The sequence below is a fragment of the Artemia franciscana genome, chromosome 3 (assembly GCF_032884065.1).
Source record: "Artemia franciscana chromosome 3, ASM3288406v1, whole genome shotgun sequence".
NCBI classification, from domain to species: domain Eukaryota; kingdom Metazoa; phylum Arthropoda; class Branchiopoda; order Anostraca; family Artemiidae; genus Artemia; species Artemia franciscana.
Genome location: NC_088865.1, coordinates 26,531,645 through 26,555,396, shown reverse-complemented (window position 1 = coordinate 26,555,396; position 23,752 = coordinate 26,531,645). Strand labels below are relative to the sequence as shown.

The 23,752-nt window shown below is 34.3% G+C and overlaps 1 protein-coding gene across 1 annotated transcript in view; it reads left to right on the top strand.

The window, feature by feature from the left end:
• The window catches only part of LOC136025092 (uncharacterized), a 76,769-nt gene that overhangs the window by 34,174 nt on the left and 18,843 nt on the right, over positions 1-23,752 (top strand). The window contains exons 6-13 of the mRNA XM_065700814.1: positions 180-304; positions 4,505-4,611; positions 12,130-12,271; positions 13,132-14,260; positions 15,503-15,628; positions 18,816-18,975; positions 20,618-20,768; positions 22,365-22,654. Coding sequence (XP_065556886.1) covers positions 180-304; positions 4,505-4,611; positions 12,130-12,271; positions 13,132-14,260; positions 15,503-15,628; positions 18,816-18,975; positions 20,618-20,768; positions 22,365-22,654 — 2,230 coding nt within the window. The remainder of the gene's footprint in view (positions 1-179; positions 305-4,504; positions 4,612-12,129; positions 12,272-13,131; positions 14,261-15,502; positions 15,629-18,815; positions 18,976-20,617; positions 20,769-22,364; positions 22,655-23,752) is intronic.

Here is a 23,752-nt window from a genome sequence, read left to right as displayed (position 1 = left end):
GTATACTAAGATGTAAGTCGCTTTCTATTTCAAACATATGAAAGCTGCTTCTTCGATTGATAGTTCAAATATGATAATTCTTTTTCTGAATCTTGTATTTCTAAATGAACGGCGATTTATATCCCGAAAGTCTGTACTTTGGCTCGTATTTGTCATTTTGATCTACTTCTCTGTTATAGGCCTTTATGTTCACGTCAATTTCTTGAATGATATGGGAAGACGTGCTTGGATTCATCGAAAATCAACTTTGACTTATAATGGAAAAGACCATTTTTTAGGCACGGTTCAGACAATGAAGAGGGAGGTAAGCTCAATTATACTTGATCTAAATTGCTTTTTCGAATTCATTTATCGGGTATCTGGTTTCTATCTCCAGTACTTTTCATTTTTTCTTTTTTGTTCATTTTTTTTTTTAGAGAGAGAGAGAGAGGGAAGTTTATTAATATTAAATAGAAGACATCACAAAATACAATTCAAAATCGAATTACAATACACATAATTCCCCTCGAAAGGCTCCATGGCCAGGGATACAAGGGGGATAAGAAAAAAAATTATTATACAAGCAATAAATTCAATATAGGCAATCACATTTAGCAGTTCACAGGCAATATATTTATGGGGGATACAATATAAGCAACAACTAGAAGGAGAGAAAAAAAAAAACAAAAAACATAGAGAACATACCTGAGGCCTGGGAGCAAAGTGCAGAGAGGAAAACCACACACCACTAACAAAACACAGGGGCCATCAACTCCTCAGAGGAAAAAAAAATTAATCTATTTGATTCTTTATTAAATGATCCTTAAGAATCGTTTTAAAAGTCCCAAACGAGTGGCATTTCTGCACTGAAGAAGGTAGTGAATTCCAGACCTATTGACAAGCAATTTGGGGATTGAAATCTGATCGAATGGTAGGGGTAGGCGGAATGAAGATATTATTTGAAGAACGAAGGCTATATGGAGCTGAATCAGAAATAAACATAGGAGTTTTCCGAAGAGATTTTGGAAGATTGCCGTGAAGTTGATCAAAGACAAAAGAAGCACAAGAAATAATGTAAATAGACCGCAGACTTAAGAGCGGTGTTGGTGAAGAATGGTTGGTGTCCATAACCAGACGCCGTGCTTTATTATACATGACGGAAAGTGACCGCAGCGTAGACGAGAAAGTAGACATCAATACAATGGAGCAATAAGAAACATATGACTGGACAAGACAGAAAAAAAGAAGTTTAAGAATAGATCCAGGAAATGTGTATCTAAGTTTTCGAATGATACTCAAACTCCGTGAGACCTTAACCCTAATCATGGCTACATCGTTTCTGAATGAAAGGTTCTCATCAAGCAGGATACCAAGAAACCGGACCACCCGATTCTCTGGTCTACACAAGGAACCTTGTGACACCTGAAGGTGTGTAAGCTGAGGGAAAGCTATACCAATTCGAGAAAAAATAAGAAAATGTGATTTATCAACATTCAAGACCAAGTAATTGGCATTAAACCATGACATAACTCTCTCGAATAATGCCACAAGGTTAGACTTGAAATCACATTCCGTCTTCCCAAGGGTCCCAAGAGTGGTATCATCAGCAAAAGCAACAAGAAAATCTTCATTAGAAGAAGTATTGGAACACGACTGAGCATCAGGCTGACACAGCTTGCAACATGCCAGAAGCCTGGTGGCATTAGAGAAGGAAATATAGATATTTATGCAACTAAGAATCCAATCTGCCCTAGTTCTTTTTCATTACGAAGTTTTAGAGTCAAAGCACTTGTTTGACTCTAAGCTTTCCATATTCACAAGTGCATTCTGGATAAACAAGATTTAATACGTTTTTATGACGAAAGTATAACGGTTCAAAATAGGGATGAAACCTTTTAATCGACAGTGAACAGATATAAAATTTTTAAACTGGATATTTCGAACACATGTACAGTGTTCATCACCAGCAGTAAAACCATCAGCATTAGTTTTACTGCTGATGATGAACCCTGTATATGTGTTCGAAATATCCAGTTAAAAATTTTTTATCTGTTCACTGTCGATTAAAAGGTTTCATCCCTATTTTGAACTGTTATACTGTCGTCATGAAAAGGTAGTGCAGTCTTCGAAGTTTTCTACGTTTTTATGAACTTTTCTTTTTTTTTCTGTATTCCCTTTTATGGCACTTGGTATTAACCAAGTGACATATAGCGATCGCAAATTCTGTCGGTCAGTCTGTCCCGGTTTTGCTACTTTAGGGACTTCCAGGTAAGCTAGGACGATGAAATTTGGCAGGCGTATCGGAAAACAGCTCAGATCTAATTAGAAATTGTCGTTTCCCCGATTCGACCATCTGGGGGGGGGGGAGTAGGGGGACAGTTAATTCGGAAAAAATAGAAAAAAATTTAGTATTTTTAACTTACGAACGGGGAACGGGATCTTAATGAAATTTGATGTTTGGAAGGATATCGTGTCTCAGAGCTCTTATTTTGAATCCCGACCAGATTCGGTGACATTGGGGGGCCTTTGGGGGGGGCCTAAAATCTTGGGAAACGCTTAGAATGGAGGGATCGGGATGAAACTTGGTGGGAAAAATAAGCAGAAGTCCTATATACGTGATTGACCTAACCGGAACGGATCTGTTCTGTTTGGGGGAGTTGGGTGAGGGGTTTGGTTAATTCTGAAAATTAGAAAAAATGAGGTATTTTTAACTAACGAAGGAGTGATCGGATCTTAATGAAATTTGATTTTTGGAAGGATATCGTGTCTCAGAGCTCTTATTTGAAATCCCAACCGGATCCAGTGACATTGGGGGGGGGGATAAAATCTTGGAAAACGCTTAGAGGGGAGGGATCGGGATGAAACTTGGTGGTAAAAATAATCGTAAGTCCTAGATACGTGATTGAAATAACCGGAACGGATCCGCTCTCTTTGAGGGAGTTGGGGGAGGAGGGTTAATTTGAAAAATTAAAAAAATGAGGTATTTTTAACTTACGAAGGAGTGGTCGGATCTTAATGAAATTTGATAGTTAGAAGGGTATCGTGTCTCAGAGCTCTTATTTTAAATCCCGACTGGATCCGGTAAAGAGGAAGTTGGAGGGGGGGGGGGGTGGAACCTAAAATCTTGGAAAACGCTTAGAGTTGAGAGATCGGGATGAAACTTGGTGGGAAAAATAAGCACTAGTCCTAGATACGGGATTGACATAACCGGAATGGATCTGATCTCTTCGGGGGATTTGGGGGGAGGGTTCATTCAAAAAAATTAGAAAAAATGAGGTATTTTTGACTTACGAAAGAGTGATCGTATCTTAATGAAATTTCATGTTTAGAAGGACCTCTAAACTCAGATCTCTTATTTTATATCCCAACGGGATCCAGTGTCATTAGGGGGGGGGGACCGGAAATCTTGGAAAACGCTTAAAGCGGAGAGATCAGGATGAAACTTGGTGGAAAGAATAAGCACAAGTCCAAGATAGGTGACTGACATAACTGGACCGGATTCGCTCTCTTTGTTGGAGTTAGGGGAGGGGGTTGGGGTTGGGGAGTAATTCGGAAAAATTAGAAAAAATGAGGTATTTGTAACTTACGGACGGGTGATCAGATCTTAATGAAATTTGGTATCTAGAAGGATCTTGTGCTTTAGAACCCTCATTTTAAATCTCGACCAGATCCAGTGACATTGAAGGGAGTTTGAGGGGGAAACAGCAATTCTTGGAAAACAGTGAAAATCAAGGTGTCTTACGAATGGGTGATCGGATCTTAATGAAACTTGATATATAGAAGAATCTTATGTCTCAGATGCTCCATTTTCAATTCGAATTGGATTCGGGAACATAGGGGGTTGGAGGGGTGAAACAGAAATCTTGGAAACCGGAAATCTTGGAAAACACTTAGAGTGAGAAATCGGGATGAAACTTGATGGGAAGAATAGGCACAAGTTCTAGATACATGATTGACATAATCGGAACGGATTCGCTCTCTTCGGGGGGATTGAGGGGAATTTCCAGTGCTTTGGCGAGTTCGATGCTTCTGGACGTCTAGGACGATGAAAATTTGTAGGCATGTCAGGGACCGGCACAAATTGACTTGACAACAGTCGTTTCCCCGATTCGACCATGTGGGGGGGGGGCTGGAGGGAGAGGAAAAATTGAAAAAAATGAGGTATTTTCAACTTACGAATGGGTGATCGGATCTTGATGGAATTTGATATTAGAATTTGATAGAAGGACCTCGTGTCTCAGAGCTGTTATTTTAAATTCCGACCGGTATTAAGCCTCTGATTTTCCTTTTAAATCAATTTATTGATAATTAGAATTTTGCTAGCGCTCATGCCATATGAGCTCTCGGCTCTTCCGACCTCGTCACAAGTGCCATATGAGCTCTTAGCTCTTGTTTACTGTAAGATTTTACTGATTCTTGTTGAAGCCCATTGTTTATTATTTCGTTTTTCTCATTCGTCATTTCTTATTTCTTTTTTTAAAGGTCGTATTTGTTGATGTGTGCTTAAATTCTTTTTCTTATCTAGCTAATTGCAATGACAAGGAACAAGTTGTCAGTCAATATTCCTACTAAATATTTAGATGCCTGGGAAGAAGCTGTTAGACAAGCTGAAGATCTGAGAAGCGTCAACAGGTAAGGATTCTCTTTAAACAACTGAATATCAGGCTCAATATTCATTCTTACTTCTTCTCGAAAAACATCTTATTTTAATCAGCAGCCATGGAATCATGTTCAAAATCTAGAATTCTAATGGACTTTTATCTTATTTGAGACTTCATTTTATTGAAAAGCAATATTGCTTTCCAGTTGAATTTAAAACACTAAATTAAGAACATCCTTGAAATTAGCACCAATCTTGAAGCACTGAAAATGCACTGAAAATGGTCAAACTGTTTCCTTTTAAGTCATTTGAGTGGTTTGCTAATCTCAAACCTTACACAATTAGTGAATTTCCAGGGATTTGTTGGATTTTATCTGAATGTTTATAATAATCAATCAATAATAATCAAAATGATGTTGTTGTTGAGTGTTTTCAGGTTCTTGTACCAAATTCCCAAAAATTTATTCCCAGAATTACATGTCACTGGTTATTTGAATCTAAAAGTAAATTTTTATTTTCGAATTAGTGGCATATGGGAAATGCTTGTCACTCGATAGTTTCTTTAATGCTCATTTTTTAATTTTTGGCAACTATTGGTCGTGGTCCGCTTCTTACTAGGCTGCAGGTGCTGCTATAATAATGACAGAGCTATACTTCTTGTATACATTTTGTTTTCGTAATAAGAGCGAAATAATGATTGACCATGAGGATCGAAGACCTTAGCGCATGGAAGGCAGCGATAAGAGCTGACTAAGCCGTATTTTTGCTTTTCACTAAAATCCTCCCGACCGTAGTATTACTGTTCTAGAGCAAAACACTAAGGGAATATTTTACAGACGGTGTTTTATGTCCAAAAGCTCTTAGGGATCTTAGAGCTTGTTGACTATAAATCTGAAGCTGATACTACAAGGTAGAAGTTAGAATAAAAACACTTCAAGTACGTTATTCTGGTTCTTCGGCCACCCTGAAGTATACGTTTTAATCCTCTATTAAATATTCCTCCCGCTTCACACAAAGACATATGTAACGTCTTACAAATCATCGAAGACGATTTGAATAATTAGATTTTACTCATTAAAATGTTTAGGATCGCCACGTACCTATTCTAAGTTAAACAGACTAACTGCAAGTTGCAAGAGTTGTGTATAATTTCCACCAAAATGAGTTAATCGGCTCCTCTTATTATTGTTTTTACTTTTTTTTTCCCAACGTCATTATTTTTGTTTTTCAAAATTGGTTTCAAAAGGTTCTGAGGTTGCGGGAGGAATGCAAACGTAAAGTTAATGAAAAACAAGTTTTTCTTTATCAATTGAAAGCAGAGAATGAGGTTAAAAGTGAAAACATACTGGAATTATCCCGTGTAAAGAAGGGACTGCCAACCCCTCAAACATCTGCACTTTATGCTAAAATTTAACTAGTGTTTAGCTAATCGCATTCAAGACCGTAAGAAATACATCCATTATTTGCTGAATAAATAAACCTTTCCGTTATCGAAGCATATTAAGAAAAGAGTGAAATCTCTATCACGGCGCCCTGGTATTAATGTTTTTTTGAAGTATTGCAATTTCAACATAATGAGTGGGGGGTTGTAGGCGTGGCAGCCCCCTAATTTGTATAGTAATTTCAGTTTGTTTTGAATTTCAACGTCACTTCTTGAAACTGAACAAACAAGTTAGGGTATGGACAGATGTGCAGCCTGGTATGGAAAAAGTTCCAAAGCTGCCAGTAGCAGAATTCGACAGAACTCAAAAGCTGCCGACACTTTAGTAGCACAACTTGTGTTTTGACAGCTTTTGTGTTTAGAGCAAAAAGTGTTTATATGTATAGAAATAGTATTTTCAGAATCTCCAACAAATTTGAAAACTGCCAAGCAGCATTGCTACTTTTTTACCCCACTTTTTGCGCGGCTGTGAGCAGCAAGCGGAGAATAGAAATTTCTTGAGAAATTTCAAAACGTAATTACTTCCCCAATTAATCGTAAGAAATTCTTATTTCCAATAAGTCATTTTTGGAGCTGCTATTGATTTGACCAATGTAAAAGTGGTCCAAGTAAAACGGGATGCTATAAAAACCAGTCCCCCGACTCGTCTCTTCCACAATTAAGGAATTCGATAAAGATTTTACAGTTTCAACGTAAGTTATGATTCCTAGAAACATTTCTAGAATACTATTTCTAGAAATTAGAAATAGTGTTTCTAGAAATTTCTTTTCAGTTTTCTATTCAGAACTGCTGTATGCCAGAAACCGACAAATATGCAAACAGCAAAACTAAAACATTAGGTGTTACCTCTTATCAATTTTTATAAAGATAGAACAAACTGTCCTGGTAGATTTCTTCCCCTTGACGACAAGGGTTTTGGACCCTCCTACCGAGGTCACATCATGTTAGGCCACCAAAAAGGCACAACTTACATGGAGGTTTTCACCCTGTACCTTATATTGTCGGAAACCGATAATTTCTTTTGATAGATATCCTGATTGGGGGAATTTTTCCCTGTTACCCTCTGAAGTATTATTTGTGCTGGAATCTGGATAGCACAAATATGACAGTACTCCAACTGTATCACCAAGTTTTTTTTTGTATTTGAAAAGCTAATCTGTAAATGGCATGACGAAAAAAATGTAGGATCCCCCTCCCCCGCTATATTAGTACATAGATTTATCATCTTAAAACTATGGCAACAACAATAGCCCTACTTCTGAGTTAGTCTGGTTGAGATATGACACTTTTCCGTTAGACGTCCTGGTGGAGCTAAATGTAGCAACCTTACCTCCTTCCACAGAGGTATGATTGCGTCCGGATTCCAAGAAACCTAATGAGAACACTTGCTCTTATCCCCAATAAGTTAGCTGAGATTCAGCATCTCTATTTGGTAGATATGATAACAATAACTAAGAGGCCTCGCTTTTAATGGCACTAAAGCCAAGAAGGTTTGGAACTCCCTGAACAGACGATTCCAATGATTCCAATCTCCAATGAATTTGATTGACATGCAGAAGTCCCTTCTGAAATATATTTTGACTGCAAAAACTTGGGTCGTCCTTCCTCCTTCTTCACATAGGTTGAATCGGTCCCGAACTTAAAATGTCAATCAGATCATATATTTTTTCTCTCTAAGTTTGGCCGAGATTCGACAAACTCCTCTGGTTATTGTTCTGCATTATGAACTAAATGACCTTTTCCGTGCTCCACAGAATTAAAATCAGATCCTGATCACCGAAAGGCGTAAGTAGGACTTTAGCTCATGGTTTTCTCAGCGTTCTGATAAAATTCGACAATCTCTTGTTTCAATAATCTTATTTATCATAGGTAGAGTTAGACCTATGCCTTGGTATATGGGAAAGTATCATGTTATCAGTACGCTTACTGATTTACTAAGCCTCCGAAATTTTTCTGAAGTTTTTTAAAAATTACAATTTGATTTTTCCTAAAGAAACTATAAACTTCAAGCCAAGAGACCTTCAAATTTATTAGAATTTATTTTCAGTCCCAGGATAAAATAGCATAATCAGAATCGGGCAGTAATTTTAGTTTTCTTTTAATTTTTTCTTTCCACTAGTTATTTTCCAGTTTTTTTTTTTCATATCGATACATCTCCTGAAAATTATGGTAGCCGGATCTGACTAATGATATATCACTAACAGGAAAATGGGCCTTCTTAGATGAAACCTAGTTAAGAGCCAACTGCTTTTCGAAGCTATCGCTCTCTATTAGCACTAGTGCTGGAAAAAAGGATACACAACTGTTACATAGGCTAAAGGGGGATTTTTCGGGTTTTCAGAAGTGTCGAGAAGGAGGGGGGAAGTGAAAATATCAGGCTAAAGGCTTCCAACTATGATAGTTTTAATGGTGAACTTTTCAATGACACTAACAAATGCATAATTTTTTGTCAAAAATTGTCTCTTTTTTCTTTAAATGTTATCAAGATGAATTTTCAGCATCATATTTCAAACTGCACCTGCCTCCTTGGACCAGTAATTCTTTTCTGGTATAAAAATTTAGATTGGCACTGCCTGCAAACATTATTGATAAAAGAGTGGAAGATTTCAAATCCTCTGCTAGAAAGCTCAACCACCAGTGGTTTTCCCTCTTTGTTCGGTATGTAGTTATGTTTGTGTTTATTGATTGTAATCTCTCTTTTCGTTGATTGCTTATTTTTCTCTTTTTATTTTTTTTTGTTTTACTCTGTCACTAGGGCTAAAATCCTCTTTTGTTTTGTTGACGGGTAAGAAATAAATTGAATTTGAATTGTATATTTCAAACACACCCTTGAAGAGCTCCATTTGATATTACGGTGTCCTACTAGCGAAAAAAGGGCACATGAGTGCTAATCAAACTACACCCTTGAAGAGCTTCATTTGATATAACAGTGTCCTACTAGCAAAAAAAGGGCACATGAGTGCTAACCAAACTAAAATGAGATTCCCATCAGTTTTTAAGATAGAGAGCTGAGAACCTCAGGTTAAGGGATCCTGAGGTTAGTTTTATGTTTTTTTGTTCCTGTTGATTGTTGAGGATTTCGGTAGCTTTTTCATCATTCTCGTGGTCCTAATATTACGGGGAGAAATTGTTACGCTTCTAGTTTGATTAGTTTTGCTATTTTTTTCAGTATACACACGGAAACGGGCGGCAACTATTGTCGTGATGCACAGTGGATGTACCGTGGGTGTATTTGAGTTGCTGGATCTTCTGCCCTAACACAATCGAATTATGACATAAAATCGTTCCAGGTCTTAAGTTTCTTTTATCAGCGTATTTCTCGCTTAGACCGCTAGGGTTGGCAGCTCAGGCGTCCAACCCACCCGTGACAAAGTCACGACATCACTCCAACTCGAGTAGTATGCGATTTTCTAGGATGTAAATAGAGACTTTAGATGCCAAAGATATTTTTGGTGCTTCCTTTTCCTTCATTGTTTTTCCTACTCTTAAGCCCTGGTAATAAGTTCTATATATATATATATATATATATATATATATATATATATATATATATATATATATATATATATATATATATATATATATATATATATATATATATATATATATATATATATATATATATATATATATATATATATATATATATATATATATATATATATATATATATATATATATATATATATATATATATATATATATATATATATATATATATATATATATATATATATATATATATATATATATATATATATATATATATATATATATATATATATATATATATATATATATATATATATATATATATATATATACTAGCTGTTGGGGTGGCGCTTCGCGCCACCCCAACACCTAGTTGGTGGGGGCGCTTCGCGCCCCCCCAAGCCCCCCCGCGCGCGTAAGTCGTTACGCGCCATATTAGTTACGCGCCATTGTAGTTGTGTCCCTATGTCCCACCTGTGAATATAGATATATATATATATATATATATATATATATATATATATAATATATATATATATATATATATATATATATATATATATATATATATATATATATATATATATATATATATGTTTTTAACTACGTAAAACTTGCGAATATACAACATTCTTTGCTGTCCCATTGTCTGTGCATATAAATAGATTGTCAGGTTTACCGACTCTTGAACATGCAACATATAATGGTCCATGGGAAAACAATCCGTATTCAGATCTATACCTCATGATTCTAATGATTGCCCTTGAGCTTTGTTGATGGTGATTGCTAATCGACCATTCCCTGAGTCGCCATCGTCATTTATATATCCCCCTGTGCACCCCGGCGTCCCCTTTGTAGTTATGTCCCTGTGTCCCGGTCGTCATTTATATTCCCTGTGTCCCGGTCGTCATTTGTGTCCCGGTGTTCCAGTCTGTGATTTCTCTTTGAGTGTCCCGGGCGTCATTTATAATCCTTGTGTCCCGGTCGTCATTTATATCCCCCTGTGCCCCCCGGCGTCCCCATTGTAGTTGTGTCCCTGTGTCCCGGTCGTCATTTATATTCCCTGTGTCCCGGTCGTCATTTGTATCCCGGTATCCCGGTCTGTATATACATTCGTTTTTTAGTTTTGTTTTTCTCCTTTATTTTTTTCCTTTTTTCTTTTTTTTCTTTTTTAGTTTATTTAGATTTTTAGATTTTTTAGTTTTTTATTAGTTTTTAGTTTTTTTGTAGTTTTTACCATTTTTTTAGTTTTTTTAGTTTTTTTTTTTTACTTATGTCCTGGTCGTCATTTATACTCCCTGTGTCCCGGTCGTCATTTGTGTCTCGGTGCTTTGTTGATTGCTAATTTATATTATATTTATATTTTTTATATTTATTAATATTTTTTTAGTTTTCTTTTTCTCTTATTTTTCAGTTTTTTCCTTTTTTTTAGTTTTTTCTTTTTTAGTTTTTAGTTTTTTTTTGTTTTTTACCTTTTTTTAGTTTTTTTAGTTTTTTTAGTTTTTTAGCTTTTTTAGTTTTTTTTATTAGTTTTTAGTTTTTTTTTAGTTTTTGCCTTTTTTTAGTTTTTTCAGTTTTTTTTAGTTTTTAGTTTTTTACCTTTTTTTAGTTTTTTTTAGTTTTTTAGCTTTTTTAGTTTTTTTTCTTCTTTTGTATTAGTGTGAAATAATTCAGACGTCATATGCGGACAAACACGACGTCACTCGACAGACAGACAGACAGACATAACCCACAAACAACTTATTTTTATATATATTTATTCATATTTTTTTAGTTTTCTTTTTCTCTTTTATTTTTCAGTTTTTTCCTTTTTTTTTAGTTTTTTTCTTTTTTAGTTTTTAGTTTTTTTTAGTTTTTTACCTTTTTTTAGTTTTTTTTAGTTTTTTTAGTTTTTTAGCTTTTTTAGTTTTTTTATTAGTTTTTATTTTTTTTGTAGTTTTTGCCTTTTTTTATTTTTTTCAGTTTTTTTTAGTTATTAGATTTTTACCTTTTTTTTTAGTTTTTTTTAGTTTTTTAGCTTTTTTAGTTTTTTTTTTCTTTTTAGTTTTTTTTTGTAGTTTTTACCTTTTTTAGTTTTTTTCTTCTTTTGTATTAGTGTGAAATAATTCAGACGTCATATGCGGACAAACATGACGTCACCTGATCCACACACAGATCCACACACAGACAACTTATTTATATATATATATATATATATATATATATATATATATATATATATATATATATATATATATATATATATATATATATATATATATATATATATATATATATATATATATATATATATATATTTTGAATTTAAAAAAGAGGGAATAGTTGTGGGAAAAGTGGAAGTCATGGCCAATTGTAGAAAAAAGCCAAGACAGATTGTTGAATTAAGTGGGCAGCCCAGTCAAGGGTTAATTTTATCCGTTTGATTGCCGTTGTTACTGTCTGCCATTTATGCTACACCTTTCCGTGCATGTGTGTCCCTTCACAAATGCCAAACTAGAGTTATATATATATATATATATATATATATATATATATATATATATATATATATATATATATATATATATATATATATATATATATATATATATATATATATATATATATTTTTTTTTAGACAATCCAGGCTCAAGTTTGTTATTGATCAAGCTCAAAACTGTGCAAATAAGAAGAAAAAACTGGATCGTACTCTACAGGCAGTGAAGCTGGAAGAAGGTGGAAGTAGATGCTCCAGCATGATTGAGTCTGTCTCTTCTGAGGTATTATGAAAAAATATTAACCACTATTTTTATTCCATTATTATTTAATAAGAGCGTCTCCAACATGTAACTGTTAGTTTTGTAATAAAATAACTGTACAATTCATCTTGCAAATAAAAAGTGATGACCTTAGTGACATGGTCCTAAAAGGGGAGAATTAAATATAAATGAGAAAGAAAGTTGTATTTATTGATAGGGAAGATATTGATTCTATTTTCTGTGTTTTACATCCGGTCGCTGGTAACTCGAGGAATCTTTTTTTTTACAATAAGCTTCTGAGGATTTCCTGACTTCTTTCCCTCCCACAGAAAATTTTTCAAGAGGCAGACGTGTTTAAATATATCAAAATCTGCTTATTTTGACCACAAAACCCACTAGTTATAAATAGCTCAAGGCTAAGGGTATATTCAGGTTTTTTTATTCAGAGCAGACAGGGGGAGGGGGGTAAAAAAAAATAAATAACAATTCAATCAAAATGTGTTTATATGCATTTTCATTACATTTTTACGAGTCGGACAAAAATTTCGGGAGGGGAGGGAGGACCTGGTAGCCCTTTCTCCATGGATACGGCCTTGTACAAGGCTATCCCGGGAGATTATTTTGATCCTCTGCTACAAATGTTTTTACTCTGGAAAATCAATTTGTATAGTAATGCAGCAATTTTTTAAGCCCTTAGTCGTAAAAATCGAAGCCAAACCTACACCACTAATCTTTAATTTTCAATTCAATTCGTGAAGATATTGGTAAGATAGCGTTAGAATCTAAAAGATTCAAAATTTAGCACTATTTACAAGTGAAGATAAACACAGAAAAATTTTATTTTTCACTATTTGCATATATTATTTTTTTTTTTTTTTTAGATTGAAATAGTGGAAGTTACGGAGACGGATGTAGTTCAGCAAAATCCATCGATTAACAAAGGACGCCGACAACCGCCCTCTCTCATTCCTATTTCTCCGTCCGTCCAGCAACCAAAAGTAAAAAAGGAGGAATTTGACGGCTCATCAACGAAGGAAAAGGCTAAAACGCTGGTTCAGAAAAGAACTGAAACTGAAGAAAGTGGCCTGAAACCCAAAAGGAAGTATATAAGAAAATCATATCCTGATTTCGAGTTGTCAAGTAAAAAACTCAAAACAAAGAGTCCGGCTGTTATAACTTCAGGGAATAAAAGGCGGAGTCAAGATTTGAAAATTAGTATCAAGAAGAATGTTACTGTTTTTCAGAAGCCAAAAAGTAGTGGTGAAGCTACTGTAAATGTTAAAAGCACAGTCGAAATGTGTAGTACGACGTCTTCACGTATTCCCACTATAACTGCAATGTGTAGTTTGGAGCCTAAATCCAGACCAATTCTAATTGAATTGAGCGATGACGAGACTGATATTAAAACAAAACTCTCACTAACCAACGTCATCCAAGTTAAGAAACAAGTGTTTACACCTAAAATGAAAAATAATACGAAACTGGCCAGTCCTCCTCCAACACAAACACCTCCTTGTGTTTCACGTTCAAATAGTGTTGAATCACGCTTATCAGACTTGAGTTTGTTAAGTAATCGAGGTGTTAAACGAAAACGAAGCATAGACAGTTCTGACGAACTTCGTGCCCGGAAGCGCCATACCCTTTGTTTATCGTGCTCAGAGACTCGTGAGTCACCTTTTCTAAAATGTAAAAGTTGTCGTGCCCCCTATCACAGCTACTGCGAACCAAACCTATCCAAAAACGGAAAGTGTAAAGAGTGTCTTAATGCTTCAACTATATGTTTCATTTGTAAGAAGTCGTCGGGTGACCTGAAAAAATGTAGTCAGAACCCGTGTGTGAAGTTCTATCATAAGTCATGCCTTGACGATTGGCCACAAACAAAGAGGATGGGGAATTCATTCATTTGTCCACTGCACATTTGTCATACATGCTCTTCTGAAGACGAATCTCAAACGAGTTTTAGTGATAAGCTTCAAAAATGTGCTTTGTGTCCAACTGCCTATCATGCAGGTAAGTTTCCCCTTTCTTTCTTTCTCTTTTATAATTGCCTCAAGTTCTTTTTTCCTATTTCTTTATTTCTTGTGTTTACTGGAAAATTCAGCAACAACCTCCTTGGATGCGTCATATGTACTGTAGCTGTCGTTAGGGGAACTTAAGAGATATACCATAAGAGATATTAAGTGCAAAATCGTTTCACGACCTTTTTTTTTTACTTTTGCTTGGAGTACAACATACACTTTTGCTTTCAATACAACCCATTATCATTTAGAAAAAATTTCACTAATTCTTCTCTTTTTGTCTTCCCTTTTTTTTACAGGGATCGTGTTCTGATTTCGGCACCCCGCTTCTTTTAAATCCTTAAGATTTTTTCACAATTCCTAGGATATTTTACATTTTCATCTATCTAGTGTACTTTTGGTGTTTATGGTAGACTCCCTCTAAATAAATTCCCTCACAGGAACCGATTCTCAGACTCAATAAAAAAAGCAGTTCACATTCCCAAATAAAAATTCTTTTAATCTGTTTTTTAATAAACCGTTATCTAGTTTTGCGTGTAGTTTGAATTTTTCGTTCCTTATAACCTTGGCAAAGTTGAATTCTTCCAAATCCTATTCGAGTATATATTATTGTAGTTACAATTTTTATGCTTATTTTTACCTCTCCAAAGATTTAGAGACCAGTTTTAATAACCTCTAAAGAGTTACTTATTGTTTTGAAGTTTTATCTAATTATTACTTTGTTAGACCAATAGGCTGTTGGAAAGCGAAAACCCCGTATTTACATTAAAAACCGAAAATTACTTTTATGCGTTTCTGTTTAGACGCCTTTCAGATGTGTGTAGTGACCAAAGCTACTTCCATGAGAAAGTCTTATATCTTAAAAATTTGAAATTCAGCTTCGTAATTTTCCACTCATAAAAAAAGGTAGACATATCTTTTTCAGTATCAACTGTTATGGTGAAAAAAAAACTTACGCTACAAAAGAAGCTGTTTATTTTAGCTCCCAGAGTCTCAATTGTATTGTGTATTTTCAATATTTATTTAAGAATTAACGACGCTTCTTGACTACTAAGGTCCCTGCGTCGGCCCTGCAGTGCATTGTATTTTCAATATTTTCTATGCTATTTAAAATTTGAATGGAAACATATTTAATTCATTTTTGTTCGTATAAATACTGAATAGCTTCAGACCATAGTTACACATTCGCACTTGCCTGTCTTGTTCAATGCTGCTACCTAATATTTTTTTTCAGGTGACACATGCTTAGCTGCTGGGTCTGAGAGTTATAATAATGTTGTTATCAAGTGTTCCAAGCATCTAAGATCCTCCAATAGTCTGAAACATACCTCAGCCCCTTGGTGTTTCATCTGTGCAAAAGGTTAGACAAATTATTTCAAATATTCTGAGAGAAAAAAAAAATGAAGGAAAATCCAAGCTTGCCTTAGAATCCGGCTTCAGTCCTAAGAACCAACATTCCGTGTCTTTTTTTTTTTTTTTTTTTTTTTTTTTTTTTTATACAAAGTTTAGGCTGGTACGCCTACCTTCCGCGAATCTTTCTGGCCTTGCAAATGCAAAATGAGTTGAGATAGGAGTTGGAAAACACCTTCCACTTAATTTGAACCATGGAATCCATCCCTAAAAATTTAATTCATAGAGTGAAATAAATTTCTGAAATAGAACTAGATGGCTCTTTAACACTTTATGTTTTTTATTTCTTCTTACTTTTTTTTTGAAAAAAAAAAAAAATCACTAAAACCTTAAAAAAATATGTATAAAATGCATATGGCTTCCAAACTACTATTCACTTTAACTTTTGTTCTTGTTTACAGATTTTCTTTTATCTAGGAAGTGTGTAAAATTTTTAATTTTAACAAACTTGAAGTTAATAGTTCTTCTTTGTTACTAACAGAGGAAAAATTGCCATAGTTTTTGTTGTATTTACAGTTTTTTATGCATCAAAAAATCAATATTGAAGATGACAATCACTAGTTCCGCTCGGATACTCTCATGACAAATTTTGTTCCCAGAAAAGTAACAATTTTCTAGCATAATAAGAAAAAATCCACTTGTTATAGATACTAAAATTTCAGAATTTGTCCCCATTAATAAGTAATGTATTGGCTGCTGTGGAATAGTGTGAATTTGCCACAAGAACATCTCCATAAGAACGTCGGCAAATAAATTTGCTACATGATGTCGAAAACTCCAGTGTGATACGCTCTAATGCCATCTATTAAAGAACACTTTGCAACCGTCCAGCTTTATTTGCCCGTTTTTTTTTGTATTTTTTTGTATATTTGAAAACCCCGTCTCGGAGTGTTCCTACCCATACCATTAGGATTTACTAATACTAAGTAAGAGAAGAGAGAGAGAGAAAAGTCTTGATCTAATCCAGCAGTGTCCTGCAGATTAGCTTTTTGTAACCCTAAAATGGTATACAATGCCAGCTTTTAGGGTAAAATTTTCTATCGTATCCCAGATTTTAGTTCAGACTTATAGTAAAATAAGTAATAGAAGAGGGGAAATTAAAATTGGAATATATGAAATGAGTTCTGATATAACAGTTAAATAATGAGTAGATTATATATTTAGTGCGTTACTAAGAAATATACGGGTTATTTCGTGTTTTGTTAAACATGCAACGCAACTCTGAAAGTCATACCAATTGTGCAGACAGCAAAACACGGTATATGAGCAGAAACATTATATTGTGCCGTACCTTGTAGATTCCTGGAATTTTTTTTTTATCTTTTTTTTATTAATATAAGTGAAAAACCTTGTAAAAGCAAAATTCTTCTGCATGAAATATTTTGTTTGAACACTGCTTTATAGGGAATAACGCTAGTGGATTAATTTCATATCAAATTGCTTCAAAGCTAAAAAGTTGTAAAAAGAAATTTTTAGACTTTGTTGTACTTTTTCTAGATAATTACAAGTTGATAATATTAACTTTCTGTACGAAAGTCACAAGGGGCATGGTTAAAAAATGAATGAGATAGAAAAAAAAAATGCACATTTGGAGTCACTATTACAAAAGCAAAATATGGACAAGAGTAAAACCATCTTTATCGATTTTTCTTGGAGTGTCCTCTATTCTTTCTTCTCATCTACATAAACTTACCAACATTATTCATATCAATTACTTTCAAGGGTCCAATCCCTTCCGCCTATGTCTACCCAAATAATACTATTCTAAATTTCTGAAAACCAATGCACTGATAAAAAAAAGGTTTGTTCTGCACGAGTCTTGCAGATTATCTGAATGGTATTATTTTCTGCCCTTTCAAAAAGAAAAAGAAAAAAAAAAATCATTCTTACATTCATTCTCTTTCTGATCCCTGCGACTACTAAATCCTTTACTTTGGACCATATGGATATACGATTGACTTAATAATGTTGTCAAGGTATAATATGTAGCTACCCTTATATATGCTCTTTCAATGCTCGATGTATTTCTTGTGTGTGTGTGCAAGAAAATCCCCCTCCCTCGATGCCACAGGAAAATAATCATATTGGCTGACTATTGAATAACTTTTTTTTGGTTGTATAGTTTTATAAATGCTATTAGAATTGGCCTGTCTTTGGGGAATTCCTCTAAATTTTTTAGTGTTAACGGATTGAGCAATACATACTTTTTTAAACAATATCAAAAGACTAGTTTTTCTTTGTTAATATTGATTACAACCACTTAACTCTCTCGTAATAATTGGCTTATTTTAAGTAAAGAAAAAGCAGAAGAAGAAATCCCATTGAAGTGATTCAACCAGTATATATGTGAAAAATTGAAGACAGTTTAAAAAAAAAATTACTCTAAGGTAGTTTTTAATACTTTATTGTTTGAGATTTGGATAGACAATAAGGCTTAACTTAGTTTTCGGTTATTTTGCCTCTGCATCTGTGTTTCTTTTTTTTTTTCGCTAGTAATTTTTGTAACGATCTACATTGCTAGCACTAAACATAAACTCAGATAGTTGCCGGGTGCTTTTGAGTCATCTAGACTCTCTACTTTTGAAACGATTGATTTCATTTGGACGAAGATGACGCTTTCTTTCCGCAAGAATTAGTAAGAAATCTCACGAAAGTGATTTTTCATTCCACAACGAAGTGATAACGCCGTAGAAGTGTTCTTCAAGGTTGACACTTCTCCGACAGAAAAAAACTTTACAACTGGGATACCAGAATAATTTTTATGGGTACTTTGGTGCTCATATTAGTCTTTTCTTAGGAATTGAATTCCCTCTCTCCAGGTTGCAACCAGGGTTGCCACCATCTGTGGTATGGCAGTGATTTTTTCTGCAAGTGACCTTTCTCAAGTAAGGAAGTATCGCATCCGCAACAACTTGTTTTTGAGTAGCAATGAAATTCTGTATCTTTGTTTTTTATTTTCCGTGATTTTTTATTTGTTTAGTTTTTGTATATTTTTTGCCCTTTTCAATCTCCGATAACAGAGATTAGCAATTTCAGAAATTGGCAGTATTGTATTGAATAATAATAAACTTTTTCTTCTTCTTCTTCTTCTTCTTCTTCAGAGTGTTCAGGTTGTATATATTTGGCTTGTATTTCAGGGGGGCATTTGATCTGCTGTGATCACTGCCCGTCGTCTTTCCATCTCGAGTGTTTGAAAATAACTGAACAACCAGAAGGCTCGTTTGTTTGTGTTGACTGTGAAACTGGACGATTACCCTTATATCATGACATTGTCTGGGTGAAGCTGGGGGCTTATAGGTAAGTCTTGAATTCTTTGCTGACTATGCTTTACCTAATGATCGTCAAAGATTTAAAATTTAGAATTTTGGAAAGGATCGTGTATAGTCTTTTGAAGAGGCTTTTAACTAAACTAGGTGCTTCCAAATAATTCCAAATTTTAATAGAGTTTTTAAGCTCCCTTTATCGCTTTTTTTCTAGCTACTTGGATTAGAAGCCTGAGATATAAATGATGGTTCTTCGATGAGTTTCCAATCCTATAAAAGCTAAAAGCGTAGCCGGTCAGGTGCTGGTTTCTGTCACCGATACGCCTTGTAGAACCAACTAAAACCATTCCATAAAGAAAAAGAAAAAGTCTTAAGTGATGAATATAAACTAGTTTTCAAAAGATGTTTTAGTTTCAAGTTTGTGAAAGAGCACATCGTGATTGCAGCGGTAGCTGCAACCTAGTAAAGGATGACCCACGGCCCATAGTAACAACAAATTTAAAAACGTGTTAAAAAAACTGGCAAGTGAGAAGAGATTGCCATTTCTAGCGGCTTTACTATATATGAGGAGAATCTAACAGACGTATTTTAGTAAAATCCCCTCGTCCTCAAGGGATAATTCATGGAACTTCTATATAGCATTATTTTCCCTAATGTAATAACATTTACTCCTTAATCTAATCACGACGCATTGATGCACGTAAGTATACAATGATTGTTCTTGGACGAGTTTCCTTTCCTATGAAAGCTAAAAGCGTAATGGATCAGGTGCCGGTTTCCGTCACCGTAAAACCTTGAAGAATCAACTCAACCCACTTCGTAAAAAAGAAAAAGCCCGAAATGACGAATATCAACTGGTGTATCAAAAGATGGTGTATCAAAGATATCAAAAGATGTATCAGTTTCACGCTTATAAAAGAGCACGTCATGATTGTAGTGTTAGCGGTAATCTAGGAAAAGGCGAACCACGGGCCATATTTACAACAAATTTAAAAACGTCTTAAAAAACTGGCAAGTGAGAAAAGATTACCATTTCTAGCAGATTTATTATATATGATTATGTTCAAATCGGCATAATTTAGTACAGTCCCCTCGTCCTTGATGGATAGTTTGTGGAACTTCTTTGTAGCATTGTATTCCCTAGTGTAAAGACCTGATACTTTCCAACCTAATCACGACACATTATTGTACATAAGGATACATAGGATTTTAAGGGGAGTAGTAAGGGATCCAATGCTAAAAAGTTTTGTTAAAAGGTGTGCTAAAAATGTCGTGGATTTCGGTGCTTTTCCTCATTATGTTTTTCAAGTGTGCTCTGTGGATCAATCTTCAAGGGTGTCTCTCCTTCTTCTGTGTGCAGATATTTAAGGACCTATTGGAGTATTAAAACTTCATATGGTTGGTCAGAGCAAAGTAGAACGTATATACATTCTTCGTATGTGCTTATGTTCATCTCGTACTTTTAAAACATTCTCCTCTTCTATAGAAACCAATGTATAGGGATGCCTAGTGTCTTCTGATAAAATAAATATACAATATACTATTAGATTTTAACGTAGTAAAACTAGTAATCATGCAGTGTTTAATAAGAAGCATCTGTATTCGTTACAGAAAAGGAAAGATTTATCAAATAAAAAAGGAGATGATTGTTTTCAGGTAATTTTTTTCTATTGCAGATGGTGGCCTGCTCAAATTCGTAAACCGGAAGAGATTCCAGAGAATGTACAAAACCTACCTCACAGCTGTGGTGAATTTTGTGTCCAATTTTTCGGTACTCACGATTACTATTGGGTAAACCGAGGGCGCTGCTTTTTCTTTCAAGAGGATGTAAGTTTCTTTATTTGCACACGCACGCCTCTTCACCTTATTCATACTCAATAAGTCTGTCATGAGGAACATGTCAGGAACCGGAAAATGTAGCCTAGATCTTTTCTTTCTCCCCTAACGTCAATACAAAATGAAAAAAAAATACTTTTTAAAATTCGGGCAATTTTGAAAATGGTTCTTGGACCTGCTGATCGATTAATAATATATCTTGACAATTATTTAAAAATAGTTTATTAATTGAAAATAATTATTTTCACACAAAAAAAACACAGAAAAGATTTATTCATTTCAAAAGTTTGATATATAACTTAAGCTGCTGTTAAGAGCAAAAGGTACTACTAATATCACTGATTTAAAGATCAAATATAATTCTTGAAGAAATGTATCCAATGCAGGGAATCGACGAATGAACCTTGAAGAAATGTTTTCGTCGGGAAATGTATTTTATTATTACTATTGTTTTGTATGTATAGCCTGACATAATTTACTCGGCTTTGGATTCTCTTCTCTACTAAATCTAATGTTTTGCAAGCCTTCCAGTCCTTGGAGCTTTAGATGATGTTTCGCACAATTCCTTTTATTTGAAAAGAATGTTCTTATATTTATTAAGAAGTGAATGAGATCTTTTGCTGTGAGAGGCGTAATGAAGAGTAGCTGTTCAGTTTTGGTGGGTTGGATGCCATTAAATTATCAGACGCCGGGGGAGATTCTCTCTGGGTTAGTGTGGAGGTCGCTGACAAATGTAGAGTATTATCGGGTAGTTTATGTTTAATTTGTTTATGCTTGATTGGTCTTTATTCGTCATTTGTAAATTTCCTTTCGTTCCCGATTATGCTTAAGGATTTCAAATTTACATAAGAGCAAAACAAGGTTTTTAAACATTTACCTAATAAATTTAAAAGTTTTTTAATGAGTTTCACGAATAAAAGCTTAGGAACTAGAATATGGTTCAGCTAAATAATATCCCTGGATTTGGTGTATGCTGTATTAAAGTGCAACTGGTAGTCCTTCAGTTGAAGATATAATATCGTTTTCTGCTCTATTAATACCTCCTATGAAGTAAGTAAGCCTCCTCTACAAATATCCAGCATCCAGCATTTATTCGTCCACTTGTTTCTAACTCTTGGTTGGACTTATACTAAGAAGTTGACTGAACAACTTCTTATGTTACGGTAATGGGCGTTGCAGAATATATCCTATTGTTTGCAAATTATTAACTTCTCTCCGCAGTAAATTATAATTAATTTTATGCTAAAACGTCATTAGAAATTTCATTAGAAATCTATGGCAACACTCATTTGATTTATTTTTGAATGTAGTGCTATCTTAAGATCAATTTTTATATTGTTGACGATAGGCGACTATTCTACTGGCTAGGTTCAGGTCCACGTCTTGCTAAGATCAGGTCTTTTTCTTGTTTATCCTTTTTTTGCTTCTTTTGTTATCTTTCCTTGTCGGTTGCCCATAAATCTTAAGGAGCTCTTTCTTTGAAAAGAGCAATCTTAAATTAAGATTACAGAGATGTTTCGTCCCTTTCATACTCTCTGTATAAAACATTTTTTCAAATATAACTGCAAATGTAATTTTTTTTTACAGGATACAGCTTGCAAAAATGGATACAAAGCCCGTTTCCAAAAAGGTTATGAAGCTGCTATGGTCGAAGCCACTGAAGCTTATAAACGTTGTATTGAAGAACGTCAAAAGGTTCTGCAACTTAACTCTCTCAAATCGGATAAGAAACCCCCACCATATGCTAAGATTAAAACCAATCGTCCTGTGGGTAATGTCAAAGTTTATGAATGTGAAGATCCGGATTTCTTGACGCCATGTGGATGTGATCCTGATCTTGAACATCCATGTGGAGAAGATTCGGCGTGTATTAACAGGTACACCACACCCCCGATTTTTCCGTTGTGAATCATGGAATGGCTTAGCCGTTTTTGTTATTATTATGGTTATTATACTTTTAAAGAACTATTAATCGGCTAATAGGTGAAAAGGTGGCTCTTTAGGTATTTAGATATCTCAAATTTGAAGGTAGATCAATTTTAAATTATGTGACTTTTAATTCCTGACTTGTTTTTCTTTTACGTTGGCCGATCCATTATGTTGCTTAATCTACGCCAAAAAGTATAGAAATTTTTTCGTCTGAACCACTGGAACATCAAAATTTGGTGTATCTTCCTCTTTAGATTTCCCTGTTTCTGTATTGTTGCTTAATCTGTTTCGTTTTTAATCGTTCCAGTTTGTTCTAGAGGCATATTAAAATTTTGAGCTGCTTCTTTTTTTCATTTCACTTTGTTTCACATTTTATGTAATATGAAAAATGTTATATAACATCGTGGACATCTTGTTCATGCTTTTATGTCAAATAGCAGACTTTTTCTTGAAAAAAAAACAACAACAAATTTTAGTGTATTTTCTGTTGATTATGATTAGAATAATACACACAGATTGTTGAATATTTTTGTATACGTTTGCTGTTGTATCACTGAACACAAACGTAACAGCTGCAAACCATAGATTGATAGTAAATAATCCTGTAAGGTCAATTCTCTTCTTTTTTTTTCCTTTGTGGGTTTTGAGAATTGATTTTGTTTTTCGTGACACCTACGGATTTTGTCAATCTACCAAACTAATAGTTATAAAACTATAATTATTAAAAACTAATATACAAGACGCTTTGTCTGTATCATAGAAGACGAAATCCAGTCTCGCAAATCTTCGCCTATTTGACCCTTTGGATATTTTAAGACATGTACGTAAATTGTATAAATATTTTGAGAATAAGAGTAAAGATTTCTCTTAAAATAGTAATTTATTCTTATAAGGATCCTAGCACCGATTTTGGTTTTTCCTTTCGATGGATTTTGAACAATCTCACAGTTAGAGTTTTTCTACAGAGTTTATTAACAGTTCGTGGTAAAGAACTGCAAGTAAGGAGCAACCCGGCTCAATAATAATCGAAGCTCTAAAAAAAGGAT